Here is a 12923-nt window from a genome sequence, read left to right as displayed (position 1 = left end):
TTTTCACAGCAGACTTGCTCAGCCCTGGCAAGCCTGGGGGCAAATTAAGCCCTGGATGGGGGTCCAGGGGAGGTGGTCAGAGCCCGAAGCCCCACGGTCAGAGCCCGAAGCCCCCACCCCAGGGCTGAAGCCCAAAGCCTGATCCCCGCTGCCCCAGGGAAGGTGGGGAACTTACCGGCTGCCTGCTCCTCCAGTGTTGTGGCCCAGGTGTCTCCAGAGGGGGACAGGGCCAGGGTCGGCTCCAGCATTTCTGCCGTCCCAAGCAAAAAAAAAAAAGCCGCGATTGCGATCGGCGACGGCAATTGGAAAAAAAAAAAAAAGCCACGCTCGGCGGCGGCAGTTCAGCGGCAGGTCCTTCGCTCCTAGAGGGAGTGAGGGACCTGCCGCCCCCGAATTGCCGCAGGTGCCGCCCCTCTCCCTTGGCCGCCCCAAGCACCTGCTTGTTAAGCTGGTGCCTGGAGCTGGCCCTGGACAGGGCCCAAGCCCTGCTGGAGGTTGCATCCAGGAGCAACAGGAAGGGAGAGAGGCTGGGGCCGCTACTTTGCCCCAACCCCGATCACTGTCCAGGCAGCTGTGGACACAAGAAAAACCCCTGATGGCCGTCAACTGTGGTCAGAGTGGCTGCATTTGAAAAATACTTAATACCCATATGTAAATATTGTTTGGTATAGATGCTCCCCCATCCCATCCTGGATTTGTGTTCATGTTTGGGGGCTTCTAGATGGAGCGGGTGTGTGGGGGGGCGAAGGGGGTGTCCCACTCTTATGGAGATAGTGGTTTCAGTTGTGACCTTTGGGTGCGGATCCTGGTTTGGATTCTGATCCTCTCCCAAACCTGGGGGAAGACATCGGTTTGGGGAAGGGGCCCCTCTCCTTTCAAACTCCAGCACTGATGGGCTGCTCTCCCGCAGCGGTTCTCAACCTTTCCCAGCGACTATCCCCCTTTCCGGACTCGGAGGCCTGAGTCCCCCCTCACCCTGTCCTGCAGCCCCCAGGGGTCATGGCTCCCCTGGTGAGAAACACTGATCTAGGTACAAAGAAGGAGGAGTCCTTGTGGCACCTTAGAGACTAACACATTTCTTTGGGCATAAGCTTTCGTGGGCTAAAACCCACTTCATGGGATGCATGCAATGGAAAATACAGTCGGAAGATAGATAGAAATGTGTTCGTCTCTAAGGTGCCACCAGGACTCCTCCTTCTTTTTGCTGATACAGACGAACAGGGCTGCCCCTCTGAAACCCGATCTAGGTGGGTAGGTGTGGGAGACACCTCTGGGTGTCCCTGGCGGAGACCCGCTGCTCTAGGGGGCAGGTATCGGAGGTTTCTGCTTGACTTTATACCCCAGCCCGATAGAGCTCCGCCTCCTCCTCCGGGCGAGTCGCTCCCGCGTCCCACTCCCCGTGTCCCGCCGCTGGCAGAGCCCAGCTCCCGCACCTGCCCCTGCCCGCGCCTTCGCCCCGCTTCCATAATAGGGCAGCGCGCCGGGGAGAGCCTGGGACCCCCGCTCCGCCCGCCCGCTGATCGGCAGCGCGAAGAGGCCAGTGGCCAGGGCCGGGCCGGCGGCTGCAGCCAATGGCCGGGGAGGGGCGGGGAGACTCCCGCGCGCCGGGCTGCAGCGGCCCGGGGGCTGCAGCGCTGCGGGGCCGGAGTCACTCCGGACCGGGCTGCTGCGGGCGCCGCTGCGATGCGCTCCCGGCTGCGGGCGCCGCTGCTGCTCCAGCTGTTCCAGCTGCTGCGGCCGCTGGATGTCTCGCCGGCCGGCGCCCAGAGCGGTGAGTCCCCGCGCGGGGGGCAGCTCCCGGCTGCCGGGGAAAAGTTTGCGAGTGGCAGGCGGGGTGGGGCGAAGCGACCCCCGCCAGGGGCAGGCTCTGCCCAGCAAGAGCGGGGGGGGGGGGGGGAACGTAGAGCCCCCCTCGGGCTAAACGGGGAGAGCCCAGCTCCCGGGTAGGGTGACCAGACAGCAAGTGTGAAAAATCCGGACAGGGAGTGGGGGGGTAATAGGAGCCTATATAAGAAAAAGATCCAAAAATGGGGACTGTCCCTATAAAATCGGGACATCTGCTCACCCTATCCCCTGGTCGGACCCATCACCGCGGGGAAATGCGCTGGGTCCCCTGCACAGAATGTCCCTCCCGCCCTCCAGCTGCTTCCACTGTCCCGGGTCTTCACACTGGGCCGGGTGGCCACCCGTAACATAACTATCATGTGCGTGCTATTGCCGCTCTTAAAGTGCCTGTAGGAATCAAATGTGTGGCCAGTCCACGCTGTACTGTCAAAGGCACGTAGGGGGACTGGCGGCTGCTGACAGCTGATCACCCCTGCAGCTGCTGGGCACCCCCTATTTTTTTTTTCCTTGGGTGCCCCAGCCCCGGAGCACCCCTGGAGTCAGCGTCTCTGATGTAGTGTATGAGACTCGCCACAAGCTTGTACCTGCGCTGTTTGGAAACTGAATGACTAACAGAATCCGGTTTCAGAGGGGCAGCCGTGTTAGTCTGTATCAGCAAAAACAGCCAGGAGTCCTTGTGGCACCTTAGAGACTAACACATTTCTTTGGGCATAAGCTTTCGTGGGCTAAAACCCACTTCGTGGGATGCATGGAGTGACAAATACAGAAAGCAGTATAAATATGACAGCCCGTGAAAAGCTGGGAGTTGGCATACCAGTGCTAACGAGGCACAATCCGGTAACCTGTGAATTTCAGTGGATCGTAATTGTTACCCCACAGGTGTGTGTGCACTTGTGCCTGTGTATATGCATGGGGGATATGGAGTACGAGATCAGAGTACCCGTCTCTGGCTTTTGCATGATTGTTCCTCCAAAACTCTCCCGTTTGCTTCAACGGGAATTTTGGCACCTCAGCTGAAGTCCATAGTGTGTGTCTTGCTGTCCATTTTCATGCACATGTAGGACTTGACTGTCTGGCTGCTTAGACACGGGTTGCGTATTAATGCTTCTTTCTCAGTCTACACTGATTGGTTTTTAAGATGTGGATATTCCCAGAGGTTCTTCAGTTGTATGAATGAAAGCTACAGAACACAGGTTCTCAAACTGGGGGTCGGGACCCCTGAGGGGGTTGCGAGGGTATTCCATGGGGGGCTCACGAGCTGTCAGCCTCCACCCCCAAACTCTGCTTTGCCTCCAGCATTTGTAATGGTGTTAAATATATAAAAAGTGTTTTTAATTTATAAGGGGGGGTGGCACTCAGAGGCTTGCTGTGTGGAAGGGGTCACCAGTACAAAAGTTTGAAAACCACTGCTATAGAAGGACACATAGGAATAAAACATGTGACCAATATGTATACCCCATAGTGTTGAATTGTACAGCAGAAGCTGGCCAGATTCAGGCTTGGTCTACACTTGAAACATACCGGCCTAGTTCTATCAGTCAGGGGTGTGAAACACGCCCCCCCCCCCTGCCCCCAGCCACCATAGCTATGCTGAGAAAGTGCCCAGTGCAGACGCAGGGCTGCCGATTTGGCATAGCAATTGTTGTTCAGGGAGGCAGTGTTCCTATATCAACAGAAAAATTTGTCGGTGCACGCCTTGTCTACACTGGGATGTATCCGGCACAGCTCTGTGGTGTAGACATAGCTTAAGTGTTGCCCGACCCCTTCAGATGCGATTAACCTTCAAAGCCCAGGTACCAGGTCTCACCTTCCCCTCATTCAGCGACCTCATAAACCTCACTTCTTCTGAGACTGCCCAAAAGACATCAGCACACCCAAGGAGAGAAAACCGCAAAGCGAACACCCTCCCTGGATCTCCCAGCATGTCCTGTCTCCTCGGGGGTTGTCTCTTGGATAGCACGTTCCTTGGGGCAGGGACCAGCTCAGCTTTGCGCCTTGTACGGCCCGAGCACGTTGTCAAAGCTTCATTCAATACAAGAAGTGGTTGTGAAGTGTTTTGAGAGCTGCAAGTAGAAGGAGTAGAGCGTAAATGCTATCGGGAACAGTCTGCCACGTGGCCCTGTAACCTTTCCCTGAAAGGGGAACAAGTGTAACCCACTGGTGAGTGTGTTGCAGTGTGTGTTGTGCCGACCCACTGAGGAGACGAGTCTGTTACAGCCGTGCGGCAGGCGCTTTCGCTCAGTGTGTGTGTTCACTGCTCCCCGGTTCAATCCCAAGGGTGTCGGCCAACTTGGTGGCCATTGCATAAGCCCCTTTCTGTTCCCCTTAGCACCCACGGACTGATCTTGTGAGCAGCTGGTCCATGCTTGTGGGCCTGATCCGGTGATTACTGAGTGCTTCCCCTCACACTAAGTCTTTGGGGGGTGCTGAGCATCTTTCAGGATAGATCCTCCTGTGAATAAGGACTCCTGTCATGGGTAAGGGTTTTCAGGATCTGGCCTGGCACTGGTAGGCATGGGTACCCATCTGCTCCAGTCAGTGGGAGGCTTTCCATGGGCATGGATCAGGCCCTACATTCCCTTTGATTTCAGTGGAAACAGGAACAGGCCACCCGGTTACATCGAAAGGAGCTGCATAAAAGCTATGTGGCTTCTTTTTTTCTGTGGGAGGGGAACTGATTTAGCTTAGCTGAATAATAAAGTTCATGAGACTTAGCATTTATAAGTATCAGGAGGTAGCCGTGTTAGTCTGTATCTACAAGAACAACAAGGAGTCTGGTGGCACCTTAAAGACTAACAGATTTATTTGGGCATAAGCTTTCGTGGGTAAAAACCTCACTTCTTCAGATGCATAGAGTGAAAGTTACAGATGCAGGCATTATATACTGACACATGGAGAGCAGGGAGTGACTTCGCAAGTGGAGAACCAGTGTTGACAGGACCAATTCGATCAGGGTGGATGTAGTCCACTCCCAATAATAGATGAGGAGGTGTCAGTCAATTCCAGGAGAGGAAAAGCTGCTTCTGTAATGAGCCTGCCACTCCCAGTCCCTATTCAATCCCAGATTAATGGTGTTAAATTTGCAAATGAATTTTAGTTCTGCTGTTTCTCTTTGAAGTCTGTTTCTGAAGTTTTTTTGTTCAATGATAGTGACCTTTAAATCTGTAATAGAATGACCAGGGAGATTGAAGTGTTCACTTACTGGCTTATGTATGTTACCATTCCTGATGTCCGATTTGTGTCCATTTATTCTTTTGCGGAGGGACTGTCCGGTTTGGCCAATGTACATGGCAGAGGGGCATTGCTGGCACATGATGGCATATATAACATTAGTGGATGTGCAGGTGAATGAGCCCTTGATGGTGTGGCTGATGTGGTTGGATCCTCTGATGGTGTCGCCAGAGTAGATATGGGGACAGAGTAGGCAATGAGGTTTGCTACAGGGATTGGTTCCTGGGTTGGTGTTTCTGTGGTGTGGTGTGTTGTTGCTGGTGAGTATTTGCTTCAGGTTGGGGGGTTGTCTGTAAGCGAGGACTGGCCTGCCTCCCAAGGTCTGTGAGAGTGAGGGATCATTTTCCAGGATAGGTTGTAGATCGTGGGTAATGCACTGGAGAGGTTTTAGCTGGGGGCTGTATGTGATGGCCAGTGGTGTTCTGTTATTGTCCTTGTTGGGCCTGTCCTGTAGTAGGTGATTTCTGGGTACCCGTCTTGCTCTGTCAATCTGTTTCCTCACTTCCCCTGGCTCATTACAGAAGCAGCTTTTCCTCTCCTGGAATTGACACCTCCTCATCTATTATTGGGAGTGGACTACATCCACCCTGATTGAATTGGCCCTGTCAACACTGGTTCTCCACTTGCGAAGTCACTCCCTGCTCTCCATGTGTCAGTATATAATGCCTGCATCTGTAACTTTCACTCTATGCATCTGAAGAAGTGAGGTTTTTACCCACGAAAGCTTATGCCCAAATAAACCTGTTAGTCTTTAAGGTGCCACCAGACTCCTTGTTGTTTTAGCATTTATATACTCAGATAATTAAGCCACAGCAACTGTAAATTATACCAGTCCAAATCTCAAGTCAGGGGCTGTCATGATGTTACTATAAGAAGCCAGTGGGGAAACTGGGAACAGGCTGGATAGAATGGTGGGAAAACACAAGTGTGAAGGAAACGTGTATGGGAGAAATGAATGAATTAGCTAGAAAATGTGCTTTTCTGCCCCCTCCAATGGACAGATGCAATGATCTCTTCCCCCAATCTCTTACCCTTCCAGGTCCCTACCGTGAAACCTTGTCAGTATCAAACAGTGCTATCCCCTCTCCACAGATACTGCGTGCACTGCAGCTGCTCAGTGATGTTGTCTGCTCTTTTAGACTGGGCAGCCCACATTACAGTGATCATGTTGCACATTAATACCTTGTAGGAAAACGGTATCATCTCTGACCCCAGGGCCTCGGGGAAGCACGATGTGGATCTTGCAGACTTTGCTATGGAGCCGGGACTGTGGACCGGTAGTCTTATGAGGCCTGATTCTGAATTCAGCGCTAAGAAGATATAAACAGTTTATGGTTAACAGCTGGGCAAATCTTAGAGGTTTCAGTTCGCAGCGATTCATACAAATCCCTTTTCCCCTGTTTGCATCAGTTCACATAGGCTTTGCTGACTGTGGGTCATATTGAGTTTGGGAGTGGGATGAGCCCAAAAATACTTCCAGTGAAATTCATCTGGTAACTGTGTGAAGCGAGTGAATTTTATGTGATTTCACCCCTACAACCATGCTGATAACACTTTGCACTTTATAGTATTTCTCATTCATAGATATTAAAGCCCTTCATATAAATGTGTAGCATCATCTCATTTTGCAGAGGGGGAAAGTTAGAGAAGGGTGGTGACTTGCTCAAGGTTGCACAACGAATCGGTAGCAGAGGTGGGACAAGAACCCAGCTCTCCTGACTCTGTGCTGTGATCAGTTCACTAGACCACAGCTTGGTCTCCCATAATCATGAAAAGGTTTGCAAATTTCATTTAGCCTGGTTGGAGTTTGATATGAAACACATGAGCCAAGCAGGAGATTTCAGCCCTCCATGGCATCTTGTGCATGGATTAAGGGTAGAGATGGGCAAATAATAGATTTTTAGGTTCACCGTCAATCCAAAAAAAATCGGGGGGAGGGGAGAAGAGGGAAGACGTTTTGGGTTGAACCGAAATTTGGCAAAACTTCTGTTCTGCTGAAAAGTCAAAAACAAAAACTCATTTGTGGTCAAATGACATTCGGTTTAGATGCGGAGCATTTTAAGACAGTTTTGAGGGTTTTAAAAATAAAATTAAAGGACATTTTTAAACAAAAACTCATTTCAAACCAAAAATGGAAAAGTTTAGAAAATGTTAAAATGAAGTTTCAATTTTGGGGGTATCCCCCCCAAATGAACAATTTGGTGAAATTGACAAAGTTGCAAAATAGTTCGGGGTCTCCAAATCTGCTTTTGTTTGTTTGTTTTGTTTTTGGTCAAAAACAGTTTGCCCAGCTCTAGTGAAGAGTACTCTGTAGTCCTCCGAATAGGATCAGATTAAGGGAACAGGGCATTTTCTCTTGTATATTTCCATGTAAATTGCATTTGGTTTTCTTTTTTAAAGCTGTAAGCTGATTTCAGGGTTAAATATTTGTGGCACTAACTGGTTCCTAGAAAGGAAGCCTTTGGAAGTAAATAAATTAGACATTAACCTATATCGATACACAAACACACAGAGAGGCAATAGACATCTAGCATTGGCCTTATAGAATGCAAATGCTGCTCGGTTTTGATGCTGTAGCTTGGAACCAAGAGGAAGTGAGATGCAGTGTTGTGTTTTGCCTTTCCTGCGTCCTGTAGCAAATATCCTGGCAGGAATCTGCGGAACACGATGAAAGTGTTTTCCTGCTGAATATGCCCAGGAAGATGCAAGTGTGCTGGGAAAGCAAAAAGTTCAATTAGAGTTTTTTACATATCAGGAAAAAATATCCCTCAGAGCGTGGGAATCGGGATTCTGCAGAAACTGGGAATTCCGCCGGCTTCCTCCATAGCTCCACAGCTTTTGCAGTTTGGGAAGGTATGAGACGGGATCATCATGGGTGTTGCAGGCAGGTCCAGCAGGTGGGAAGTTGGGGGTGCACATCTTCCTTATGAAAAGGCGGGCTTGCAGGAAGATTTGACAGGAGCTGGGAGGGTTGGATCCCTTGTCTGATTCCTTGGGTGGAAGCCCCTATGGAAGGGGGAAAGGATGAAGATGACTGGATGCTTTGAAAGACAATTGCTCCTTTCCTTTGTTGGATAACAGCTGATGGACTCTTTTCACTGGCTTGCTCCCTTGCAAACCCCACAAGGCTGATCAAGGAAATTTGCATTCCAGAGGCAGCAGGTAAATGGATGACTGGGGCAGGTGAGAGGAGCAGGAAATGATTAAGCTCTGGTCACAAAGAGCCTTTCCCGCAAATCCCCTCTTTGTGGGGAGAAGAATGTTTGTGTCATTTCTAGTGGCCCAGTTACAGCAGGAAGTAAGGAGCCGAGGTACCAGCACAATAAGGGCATTGGGATATACTCCCCCGCTGAGGCTGCCAGACCCCAACCTACCCCACCAATATCTATTCGTCCCTAACCTGTAGACATAAGAGGAGAGTTCAGTCTCCAGGGCCCATTTGGACTGTGGTCTCTCTGTCAGTCAGTGGGTTTGTGTGATGCGGACACGCACGCTCTAAGAATTGGGTTGAGACCCACCAAACTCGGGTCAGAGATGAGCTCTCGTGAAAGCTTTCACTCCTGGCTAACAGCGGCTGCATCTGGTGTCTTATAGGGGAACAGTAACGGCTTATGAGCCTGTCTCCTGAGCCACCTAGTCCCCGGGAATTCAGATACCGCCGAGCCCAGGCCATGGTGAGGATGCTGGCGCTGCTCGAGGGGCCCGAGCTGCTGGACAGGAAGCAGCGTGGCGAGCGGGTGCTGAACAGCCCTGACTCCGACCTGCCGCCCAGCCACTGGCTGCTGGCCCCGAGCCTGCTGTGGCCCCCGGGCTGCCCAATCTGGACACCATGGGCCAGGCACCGCCAGTGAGTAGAGCCCTACGTGGTTGTTTTTGCATCTGATCCACTATCCGCAAAAATGGTCTGCAGATATGCAGAGCTCTACCCATTGTGCTAGGAGCTGTACATACACAGAGAGATGCAGCCCCTGCCTCAAAAAGCTCACGGTCTAAACAGACAAGAGAGACAATCAGTGGGGCAAGAAACAGAGGGATAGGAAGATGAAGGGACTTGCCCAAGGTCACTGAGCAAGCAGTAGTAGAACCAGGAACAGAAAGCTGCTCTCCCAGTTCCCAATTAAGGGTTCTTTTCACTAGACCGCACTACTGAAAGGGAAGGGGCATGAACGTAGTGAAACTAACCAGCTGTTCAGAAGGGGAAGGACTATTCATGATCGCTGCTCCAGTTACAACAGGCCTGGAGCCCCAAGGAGAGTGGGGTGTAATTAATCAGCAGAGCTCCCCAGGCACCAAGTGTTAAATGCCTTATTAGTTTTCACTTTTCAATGATAAGACACCCGATAGCATCTTCATAAGCAGCGGAGTCCTGGAATTAAATCCCCGGCCGCAAGTGTGGAGCTCGGCTTATCTGTGGCATGTGTGCTTGGCATGTGCGTTAGGGAGGGTTTGGATGTTTTTACAGAGGGCTTCATTTCCCAGGCCAATCTCCTCTTGGCCCTCTCTCCCCATCCTCCTCTGAGCTGCGGCAGGAGGATCATCGGGGGGGCGGGGGCAGAGATGGAGGGGTAATGCCGGCTCTTCTAACCATTACCTCCATTTCCCGTCCCACCACTGCTCTTCCAAAAGCAACCCTGCAGCTCTGCAGCCAAGCCAAACAAGGGAGAAACTCCCCCCAGATTAGGAGCTGCCCACTCCGCTGTCTGAACACGGGCCGCAAAGGGGAAACTGGATCCCTTGCTTAAGGCACAGCTAGGACTCCGGGGTTCTGTTCCGAAGTCCGCCACTGACTTGCTCTAGGACACGGAGCTGCAGTACGTAGGGTGTCCCTGGTATCTAAGGAGGGCCTGGTTGTAAGGGGATGAAAAAAGAAGTGTGAAGTTGCTTCCCCTTGGCCTGTCTCTGGTCTTCTGCTGAAGTGGGTTTGTTCAGCCCCTGACAGCCAGGTCCTCTCCAACACCGGTGAATCCACATTAGCCTGTTCCGACTTCTCAAAGCCAGTGGCTGGGCAGCCCCCACATGGGTGCCCACACACTGGACATCTCTTGCCACCGTTCTTTTGCTGTCTCTCTCCTTCTTCCTCCCCCCCCCCCCTGCCATTCTCTTTATTGGATTATAAATACCCTCCAGGCATTTTACTCTGGAACAAAACTGCTTCCTGCCGTGGGAGTTGGAAGGCAGCGGATAACACAGCCACAGCGGCGCACGGCCAGAATCCGCGGCGCGCTTTGGATGTACTTTGGCATCATGCTGGCCAAGCAGATTACCCTCGCCCGCTCCCTGAGTCTTGATTAAACTCGAACCCTATGACATTAATCCCATTCATCTGCATCTTCAATCTGTGCAGCAGGTCAGCAATTCCCGTAAGTACCACGCTTCCCGTCAGGAGAAAATGACATTGATTTTTTTTCCAGTTAACTCAAAAAGAAATTGACAGGGTGACCTGACAGCTGAGGTTGGGAATGGACCAGGGAGACTTTCCCCTCTAGGGCACTGGGTCTGATTCAGCCTCGTTACAGTTATAACTAACTCCCTGGTAACACTGCCACCCCCTAAATAAAGGGATGATGGAGATCACCTCCCTTGCTCTGATGGAATTGTTACCCCCATTCCCTCCCCAAAACCTCTGGCTTCTGTTAAGCCCGCCGGGCTAGAGAGGACTTTCCCATACAAATACCAGGTGGGTAGTGGGAATGTCACCGCACCTCCTGCTTTTCCCCCTTATCCAGAAATCTACTGCTGAGGAGCAAATTCTGTGCCACCGAATTGGCCAAGTCTGCACCAAATGGCAGACAGGAAGAGCCTGGCTGGCCGCCCCCTTGCACCATGTGCTAATCGTTGACGTTTGATCAGCATGGGTGGAGAACGCTACTCAATCCGAATGCATTGGTGGTAGCCACTTACCCCCTCTGAGCACAGGTGCCGGTGATAATGCAGGGTGCAATGCAGAGGGGAATCAGGCCCAGTGATTGAGATTTGCAAAGCCCGCGAGGGGATTCAGCGGCCCCCACTTGCTGGCAAATGGGGGTCATGTGGGGACCTCACGCCATCGGCTTTGAAAAGCTCAACCAATGTTTCTCCTGGGGAAGCGTCAAAGTTCAGGGCTACTGCACCTGTATTCCCTCTCTATGGTCCAACAAAGATACCCACTCTAGGCTCCTGGCTCCCCAGCTTTCACCCCTCTTGGGCGGAGACCCGCGTCTCTCCCTCCGCACTGGGATTTTTCCAGGCTTCACAGCTCCCTGCCAGCACTGTGATATCCCCAGCAAGCCAGACTGCCTAAAAGGCCTGTATCTGCATTCTGCTTTCTCTCCAAAGGAATGACCAGGTCATTGCCCACAGCTCTGTTACCCCACACCTCTTTCTAAGCAAGCACATTTATTCTTAAGGTAAAAGCATGACCGAGAAAACATATAAAAGCAATCAAAGAAACGACACGCATGCTAATAAGCTTACCAGAGATCACCCCCTACTCCAGCCTTAAGCTCCGGCAGGTGTCAGGATGGGGGTTCCTCTTGGACAGAAGGATCTGTCCATTTGCTGCATCAAAAAGAAGGCCCGGCGTCAGTTTAAACTCAGGCTGTTCATCCAAAAGTCCTTTCTTCGTCCGTTGGTCTCTGGAGAATCCAGTCTGAACCAATATACACAGGTCTCTCCAGGTGAGGGTGCCTCCGTAGAAGTGTTAGAACCTGAGTGAAATTATCTGCATTACCCCACACTGTACTTCCTCCCCCGTGGAATTACAGATAATCCCCAGCCCACAATGATCCACCATCTTAATACAGTGAGATCTCCCAAAGATAGTGCAGGAAATTGCCAGATCTGTCACTGTAGGATTCCCCCACAGTGCCCCTTCACTGCAAAACAGGCACGATTAGCAACGTAGCGTGAGCCAGATCTTCAGGCAGTGTCAATCAGTGCAGCCCTGCTGACGTCAGGGGCGTTGTACTGGCTAACACCTGTCAAGGATCTCGCCCAGAATTTTTTTTTTTTTAGAGGCACTGTATAAATATGGCCAACAAAGTGCAAGCTCCTGGAGGACTCTGCCTGGAGCTGCTGCCTTCGCCCTTGAGTGGGGCGAGAGCATTTTAAACTGGATTCCCCAGTTCCTCACCCCCCTTTCTCTGCATTCCGCACACCCCTGGCGTCCATCCGGGGCATTTCACTGGCTAAGGGGGGAGATGGCCATGTTGGAGGAGCCCCTGGTTAAAGCGCTGGCAGTGCCTTGCGGGATTGGACGTGGCCAGCAGTTGTTCCCATCTGGCAGCCGTTCGCAGGCTTCTGTGAAAGGAGATGGTGGTTTGAGCTCAGCGCCTCGTGGGCAGGAGTCCATTGCACATAAACCAGCGTCACTGGCCGCTCCCTCACAGAGAGGGACACAATGAATCATGGAGGAGGCTGAACACGGCCTAGCGATTGCCGGGCCTAGCGACCGGGGGAGGTGGGGGGGCTCATCAGCTAGGCAGGAGGCGAGAGCTTGCCTCTTGTAACAGTCCAGACTTTCCCTGTTCTGTGGGGAAATCAGGGACTTCGCTCCAAATTCCCTGTAAACCTCTGCAAGCTATTTTTTTCTAAGGGAAAAAACACCCATTTACTCCTCCCTCCCTGGGGTGGACAGGTACGGCCTGCTTCTAGCAGCTGGGGGAATCCACTCTGGGCATCTGAGCTTGGAACGGCGGCGTTGACTCCCCTAGAATTGATGTTAGCCTCCTGGCCAGGGAAGTGCCATAGTGATGAGGTGTGGAGAGATCGGCTTAGCGGCGTGACTCCTGATTTATGCCATGTAGGGTGACCACCTGTGTTGGATGGAAATAAGAGAAAACCACATGAAAAATAAGGGACAACACTTT

General features: G+C 51.9%; 1 protein-coding gene and 1 long non-coding RNA gene across 9 annotated transcripts in view; one reads left to right on the top strand and one right to left on the bottom strand.

Annotated features, from left to right (window-relative positions):
* Positions 1–1556: 1556 nt before the first annotated feature.
* The window catches only part of LOC101940879 (discoidin, CUB and LCCL domain-containing protein 1-like), a 63718-nt gene continuing 52351 nt past the window's right edge, over positions 1557–12923 (top strand). For 3 of the 7 annotated variants that reach the window (XM_042857299.2, XM_042857297.2, XM_065577257.1), the window contains exon 1: positions 1557–1771. In XM_042857299.2, the coding sequence (XP_042713233.2) occupies positions 1572–1771 (200 nt within the window). In that variant the 5' untranslated portion in view covers positions 1557–1571. The remainder of the gene's footprint in view (positions 1772–12923) is intronic. The other 4 variants (XM_065577258.1, XM_065577256.1, XM_005286164.4 and 1 more) reach the window with 3 other exon arrangements.
* The window catches only part of LOC103306150 (uncharacterized), a 44935-nt gene continuing 33856 nt past the window's right edge, over positions 1845–12923 (bottom strand). For both annotated transcript variants that reach the window (XR_010594687.1, XR_010594688.1), the window contains exons 2-5: positions 12661–12869; positions 11530–11762; positions 6259–6386; positions 1845–3908 (exon numbers count right to left, since the gene is read on the bottom strand). This is a non-coding gene — a long non-coding RNA (uncharacterized LOC103306150). The remainder of the gene's footprint in view (positions 3909–6258; positions 6387–11529; positions 11763–12660; positions 12870–12923) is intronic.

Source organism: Chrysemys picta, chromosome 23, assembly GCF_011386835.1.
Source record: "Chrysemys picta bellii isolate R12L10 chromosome 23, ASM1138683v2, whole genome shotgun sequence".
NCBI classification, from domain to species: domain Eukaryota; kingdom Metazoa; phylum Chordata; order Testudines; family Emydidae; genus Chrysemys; species Chrysemys picta.
This window is presented reverse-complemented; position numbering and strand designations above follow the sequence as displayed.